The following is a 7,769-nucleotide window of genomic DNA, read 5'->3' on the forward strand; positions in this document are numbered from 1 at the left end:
GTCCAGTAGACAAGAAAAGTGGTAGGCACTTGTACCACCACTTTTTTGGCCTACCAACTGCCTATTGAGCTTTTGAGGGTTTTTTTCTACGTTTTTTTAAATATAACCATACAAATGTGATCGGCATGCCTGATTTGATAGGAATCGACTCTTGGATCATCTGATTTTGACACACAGGTCGGTTTTAATAAGGTTTAAAAAACCAACGATCTATGATTTTTATAAACACTGAAGAATCACATTTCTTATCCAAAAAAACATTATCCAAGTGTCTTTTCCTAGCAAATCGTCCATGCCAAGCACATCTTTAGGGAAGGATTTAAAAAAAAAGAAACCTGAAAATGCCTATTTTTAGGTGATAGATAAAAGTGGTATATATATATATAGTATATATATATATATATATATATATATATATATATATATATATATATATATATATATATATATATATAGTGTGAGAGAGAGAAAACCAGAACACTCATTTTTCATATGTTGTTTAGTTTGTAAAATGCATCACGGTGGTGCAAGTGCTAGTAGAGATGTTTAAATGATGATAGTGGTATGGGCTATAAGGTTGGGTTGAGAAAAGCAATGACAGTGATAGGGGTAAATGTGAGATGAAAGTAGCGGTGGGAGTAGTGGATGTGGGAATGAGGGTGGCAGAAGTGGTTTTTGAGATAGTGATAGTAGACTTACAATATTTGTGATAAAGAGAGATAGGGGTGACCATGGTGTTAGTGATGGAGTCACTAGCGGCTTTAGCAGTGTTGGAGTTAAAGCAGTGGTAGTATTGACATTAATTTATAACACCCTGATTTGGGACCTCAGGAGTCGATTTCGGTTGATATTACTTTTTAGAGGGAAAGAGTACAAAGTTTATACAGAGAAAACATGACTAAATTTTTTTCATTATCATTCATAATAAAAGAAAAACAAATACATTATTGTTTAATGACAAAAAAATAAAAGCTACCATGTACTCTGCCGAAGAAGAAGATGATCAAGTCCTGTTTGTGCTAGTGTGCTTGAAATCTACATTTGTAATTAAATAAAGGATGAGTCTATAACCCAATAAAAAATTATTATAAGCAAATAAATACTTAAACTTACAATTGTAATGGGCTCTAACCCTTAGTCTTAGTTTAATTTTTGACATACCACATTAGTTTATATATTTTAATTACCATCATTAACTCTCTCAAACACTCTATCTTCATAAACTATCACTAGGTCGGCTATACCGGTCATAGCTGTCTATGAGCATAGCAACTCGCATAGAACACTCAAATTCTACATATTAGCTAAACAATGAATCATACACTCCTATTAATCCCGTACCATCAGGCACTATAGTGAAACAAAAAGAAAAACCCACCGATAGCTAGCCGAGAGGTCAGGCTAAATCTCATTCTCTGTATGGTTCATGCTACATTCTAACCATGATAGTTCTCAATCATTCATGGTCCTCCAAAATCTCAAACACTCTGTGAGTGTAACCGTTAGTCATAAACTAAGTTTAACACATTAAACCACATTCTCAAACTCGTAATTCACTAGTTTTCTCACAAGTGATATCGTGAACTAATTACGACATGATTCACTCTTTAATCTCATGATGACATTAGAACTCACACTTATCTCATAGAAAGCAAACAACGATTTAGGGTATCCACATTATTAAGTCACTGGCGGCCCACTCTTCATAGTGGTTGCACTTTGATCATGAACCAGAAAGCCCTTGCCACATGTCGTCACTTTCGGGATTTAGGGGTTATGCATGTTAATCTTAATATATTCATTCATACAACATGAATAGAATAAATTGAACTCAAATCTAAACATAATCTCATCACAATGCATGTTATCAATAAACACACCGACATGTTATCACAAATAATTTTTTTTTCTAATATACATGACATACCACAAGACATATCATAACTAACTTGTATGTCACAACTAACATGTATATGCAATTAACTCATAATATCAAGCATGATAATTTTATGCATGTCATGTTTTTACTTGAAAGCTATCAAGCTAATCATATTAATTCACAACATTACAATAACATGCAACATAAAAATATTTATTTACATCTAAAATTACTTATAATATCCCTTACCTCGAGTGTGAATACTATTCTCTAGTTGCAATCAAGTCTCAAGATGATCTAACAGTAGGATCTGATCATTATACAAGCATATTCATATTAATTTACATAACTTCTTATATTTTAACAAAATTACCAAAATACCTTTCTTGAATTGACTCATAAAACTTTAATTTTTGTGTCACTAATTTGACCAAAACCAATGAGCGAGTAGATTCTCTTATACGATATGAGTGCAACACACCAAATCTCTCTCAATTTCGAGTTCGGGATGCAAAGATATGCCCATTTTATTAAAATGGATATCGAGTACACATAAGGGTATTTTGGTCATTTTGAATTTATTCTTAAAATTCAAAAATAATCCCAACCTGATTTAGACCTAATTCTGATATAGATCCAAAACTGTCTGATTGAATCCAGATACATTACCCATCTGGATCCAAAACTGTCTGATTGGATCTAGGATAGTTTGCCGGATTTAGACCTAGTTCTGATATGGATCTAGAATTGATCCAATCAAATTTAGTTCTGATATGGATCTGGAATTGATCCAATCAGATTTAGTTTTGATTTGGATTCAGAATCGATCCAATCAGATCTAGTTTTGATCTAGATGTGGAATTGATCCAATCACATTTAGTTTTGATTTGGATTCATAATTGATCCAATCAGATCTAGTTTTGATCTAGATCTGGAATTGATCCAATCAGATTTAGTTTTGATTTGGATTCATAATTGATCCAATCAGATCTAGTTCTTATATAAATCCAAAACTGATCTGAACTCGATCAAGTTTTGTTTTGGATCTAGAACTGTCGATCTTGGCTTATTTACAAAAGAAATTCATTTTTGAAAATGAAAATCATAGAATTGCAGTCTAAACCTACTGAGCCAAGCTAAAATAAGCTCATTTATAAATGAACACATTGTTTTAAAGTTGAAAGCATTTATTCCTATTATCGTTTTCCCTATAAACTGACCATCTTGTAATGAGAGTGCATGTCTCTACGTGTACATCAGTGGATATACATGTGCTTGTGTTAATGTGTGTACTCAGGTATGTTTCTTGCACTTATGTGTGAGTAGGACGTGATGCTATTGTTAATGGATGTTTTCAGAAAAACAGTATACTAAAAAACGTAGATACGGTGATGGAGTAGTGCCATATAGTGATTCAAGGTCTCATATGATGCTTATTGTGAAAAGGATATCAGATGCAGTAGACAAGGCCCCTCTCAATGTGGCCAAATATCCAGTTGGTCTTGAATCTCGAATTGCTGATTTGAGGCAACTGTTGAAAATTGAAGCTGATGACTCCAAAAAAAAGAAAAAGGAAGTCGAAGCTGATGACTCCAAAAAACAGAAAAAGGAAATTGAAGCTGATGACTCCAAAAAAAAGGAAAAGGAAATCGAAGCTGATGACTCCAAAAAAACGAAAAAGGAAATCGAAGCTGATGAAGTCCGAATGATTGGGATATGGGGAAAGGGCGGCATCGGAAAGACAACCCTTGCCAAAGCTGTCTACAATAATTTGTTTTCCAGCTTTGACGCTTGTATCTTCATTGAAAATGTTAGTGAGGGAGCGAAACCAGCGAATGGACTCATGCGCTTGCAAGAACAGCTGCTTGATCAGGTCCTCAAGAGAAAAAAAACAATTATCAGTAGCATCGGTGAAGGTGTCGAGAAAATCAAAAAGCAACTTCGTTATAAGAAAGTGTTTCTGGTTATTGATGACGTTGATCATGAAAGCCAAATTGGTGCACTAGCAGGTAGCCGGGATTGGTTTCGTACTGGAAGTAGAATAATCTTCACTTCAAGAGATAAGAGTGCATTATCTCTAGCTGGAGACAATCTAGATGGTATCTATAATCTTAAAGAGCTGAACGACAAACAATCCCTCCAACTCTTTTGTTGGCATGCATTTGGGAAAAGTAGGCCGACAAGAGAGTATACCGAGTTTGCAGAGGAAGTTGCATCTATTGCTGGTGGGCTACCCTTGTGCCTAGCAGTATTTGGGTCACATTTCTTTCATATAAAAAATCCCGAAGAAGGGAGAGCGATGTTAAAAAAGATGAGAAAAGTTCAATATAAAGAAGTTCACAAAAAGTTAAAAATAAGCTACGATGGGCTTGAAGAGAGTGAAAAAGTCATATTTTTGGACATAGCATGTTTTTTTATTGGGAAAGGCAAAGAAAATGCAATTCTTATGTGGAAGGACAATCCTAAGCTCTGCCCGAAAGATTATATCGATGCCTTAGAACGCAAGTCCCTGATTAGTATAAATGAACGTACATGTGAATTTCAAATGCATGACCAAATTCGAGAGATGGGAAGACAAATCGTGATACATGAAAGCATTACAAAACCTGGGATGCGGAGCCGGTTGTGGGAAGACGATGAGACATTGAGCGTTCTTAGAAACATGCAAGTAAGTTGAGAGTTTAATAATGCTTTCATTTTTTTTTTTTGCTTCAGTTTTTATTCAAGATTTTTTTAGTCTACTTTGTTTATATCACATGGTTAAAAGTCATATAAAACTAAGTCTTAATTAAAAATAAGCATTGGTGATGTGAATATGTGAACCAACTATGCAGCCTAGATTTTCGTGGTAATGATTGGTTCTTGGGTCGTTCATTCTGACATGTCGACATGTTTTCTTAGGGTTTGTTGTTTTAAAATTAACACCACATGTAATTTTTATAAACCTTTTTCTTACATTAAGAAAATCACATTCTTTTTTATTGGGAAAACATGATACAGGTGCCCATTCCTTGTAAATCAATCACGACAAACACAGTGTTGGTTTGCGTACTCTCATCACTGTGTGTGCATTTCTTTTTGCAAAAATCAAAATTAAAGTCACATGGAGTTTCCACATCCTATACTGAGGCTGATTTGGCCTTTTCATTTTAGGGAACAAATAATATTGAAGGCATCGTTCTCCATCTAGCAGAGGGCACCATCAGATTGAAAACAGTGCAATTTAAAGAGATGCATAATCTCAGACTACTTCATATGAGCCGTGCCACACTCGGAGGACAATATCGTCATTTTCCTAAGACAATAAAATGGTTGGAGTGGAGGCGATGTCCCTTGGAGTCATTGCCAATAGGATTTGATCTCAAGGAAGTTGTTATCCTCGACCTATCTTTTGGCAACATTACCCAAATTTCGAATCAACAAAGATCAAGTTACATGATGGATTGGTTTCCTAAGAGTAGCTATCCTTGTAACTTCGACAAATTGAAAGTCCTCAATCTGGAGTCATGCGAAAATCTCATCACTACTACCGATTTTACTAGCATGCCCAATGTAGTGAGGTTGAAATTGGATGGATGTGTTGGGCTGGCTGAAGTTCATGAATCGATTGGCCATCTTAGGAGCTTGGTTTACTTGAGTATGCGAGGTTGCAGACGTGTGAGGAAACTACCCGATAATGTTTGCCAACTGAGTTCTCTTCAAACACTTGACCTTGATGGATGCTCAGAAATTTCATCTTTGCCTAAACAGTTGGGACATTTGACATCACTAAAATCCCTCATCCTTTGTAGGACTGGCATAAGGTCTATGCCCGATAGTGTTTGTCAAATGAGTTCTCTTGAAACACTTGACCTTGTTGAATGCAAAGAAATAAGAAGAATTCCAGAATCCATTGGGCATTTGACCAACCTCCAAATACTCGATGCAACTAATTGCCGTCGATTAGAGGCTTTGCCAAGTTCAATTGGCCATGCAAAGAATTTGCGAAAGCTCTATTTAAGTAGTACTAAAATTGGAGAGGTGCCCAATTCAATTGAATCATTGAGAAATCTCCAGCAATTACGTATAGATGGTTGCCATGGTATTACGGGGCTCCCTGATGCTTTTGGAAGTCTTACAAGTTTGAGGGTGCTGAAAATGGGTAATCTCGGTCTCAAAGTGCTGCCTCCTAGTTTTTTCCATCTGCACTCGTTGGAGGAATTGACTGACTTGGACTGTGAGTGGTTACAGGGGAGAGAAAGGATTGATTTGAGTAATCTGTCTTCATTAACTACATTAAAGATCCAAGGGGAAAATGTTTGCAGCCTACCAGAAAGTTTGGATAGGTGCCCTCGACTCCAGATACTAGAACTAAGGAACTGCCCAATGCTGCTGTCTATCCCTCCACTTCCGCCGTCACTGTTTTCTCTCTACGCAAGTGGTTGCAGGGATTTGAAAACAATCTCAGATGTCTCGAATTTGAGAGACTTGAGGATATTACGTATTGAAGGTTGCGGAAAACTTGTGGATGTTCCAGGCCTTGAAAAGTTGAAAGGACTGGAAGAGTTGTATCTTGTAGGATGGACAAACCTTCCCGATGCTCTAAGTGATAGAATAAAGGTAATAACTTCCTTGGCATTTGAAAAAGAAAAAACAGTCTCGTGTTGGTTTTACTTGAAACATGGGTAGTGGGTTTTCCACAATCTTTGTTACTCATTGATTTCCTCATTTTTGTTCAGGAGGCAAGCTTTGAACGTTTGACAGTGTTCGCGATCTCAGGAAGACTGAGGCTTCGTTCATTCAAGCGGGAAAGGATGTCTTTCGTCGTTCCCAAAGGCTTGAACCTAATAATGGTTAAAGTTGGGATAGAGGGATACTTCGATCAGATGCAAAATCCAACTGGTCATATTGAATTTGTGGAGGATGGTCGTTCGCTCTTTCAGTCGACATTGAAGATGCACAATGTAAAGAATGGTAGCATTTTCAAATTAGGAGAGAAGGGTGAGAATGAGATAAGGAGGGTAATAGGGAATGGAAATGAATACTACGTGATGATGCATCTCCCAGTCGACAATGGCCCCATGACAGTCGGTTTTCTCACTGTTGGCATCTCTGATACGGATATCCAAGAATTTCGATTATTTTCCATGGAGGACAGCCTGTGAGGTGTGGGTCCAAAGTGAACCCCTACTCTGCGGTTCATCAATGAATGACTCTATTGGGGCAGTATCTTGTGTTTTTGCATCAGGTTCGGTATTACATTCTTGTTGTGCAACATGATTGCACCTGTCCCGAACTCTCAACCGAGGGGCCCTCTCTAATTAGGATAATTGGCAATTCTAGTATGTCACTGTATGCACTTTGGATCAGAAAGGATAACGGTTGGGTCAGTTCTGTCTTGGAATTTAGTTAGATTCCCTCGTAATTTTGCCCAAATATAGACTAATTTGAATTGGTGTGCTTGGTCTTCAAATATAAAATAAAAGAAAGGTCTTCATTGTTTCGAGTCTTTTCATCTTTCGATCTCTGATTTTCTCTCTTTTGTGGACTCTCTGAAAGGTTCTTTGTGGGCCTTAAGGACCTTTCGAGGAAACCTCATGTGGTTCTTCAAGGGTAGATTCAAGGGCTCGCTGCATGTCCACACGCTTTCCTGCAAAAAACAACAACAAAACCCAACAGTACGAATAAAACTAAATAAGAAAAATTTAATAGCTTCAGCAAGAACAGGATTTAAGCTAACTAAATACAAACTAATAACATTTAACTAACTAACTTGCTAAAAGACAAAATAGTAAAACAATCTAACTAACAAATCAAGAAACTAATTACTAACAAGCTATGATTAACTAATTCAAGAAATCAAGAAACTAACTACAACTAAAGATTGTTATGACAACGAAGCCATATATGA

The 7,769-nt window shown here is 36.5% G+C and overlaps 1 protein-coding gene across 2 annotated transcripts in view; it reads left to right on the plus strand.

Annotated features, from left to right (window-relative positions):
* The window catches only part of LOC149815623 (disease resistance protein Roq1-like), a 95,639-nt gene extending 88,275 nt beyond the window's left edge, over positions 1 to 7,364 (plus strand). The window contains exons 1-3 of one of the 2 annotated variants that reach the window (XM_089990091.1): positions 536 to 4,547; positions 5,033 to 6,478; positions 6,598 to 7,364. In XM_089990091.1, the coding sequence (XP_089846217.1) occupies positions 3,228 to 4,547; positions 5,033 to 6,478; positions 6,598 to 7,023 (3,192 nt within the window). In that variant the 5' untranslated portion in view covers positions 536 to 3,227 and the 3' untranslated portion in view covers positions 7,024 to 7,364. Of the gene's footprint in view, positions 1 to 535; positions 4,548 to 5,032; positions 6,479 to 6,597 lie in introns of those variants that run through there. The other variant, XM_089990090.1, reaches the window with a different exon arrangement.
* The last annotated feature ends 405 nt before the right edge of the window (positions 7,365 to 7,769 follow it).

This window comes from Nuphar pumila, chromosome 15, assembly GCF_984573655.1.
Source record: "Nuphar pumila chromosome 15, dmNupPumi1.hap1.1, whole genome shotgun sequence".
Lineage (NCBI taxonomy): Eukaryota > Viridiplantae > Streptophyta > Magnoliopsida > Nymphaeales > Nymphaeaceae > Nuphar > Nuphar pumila.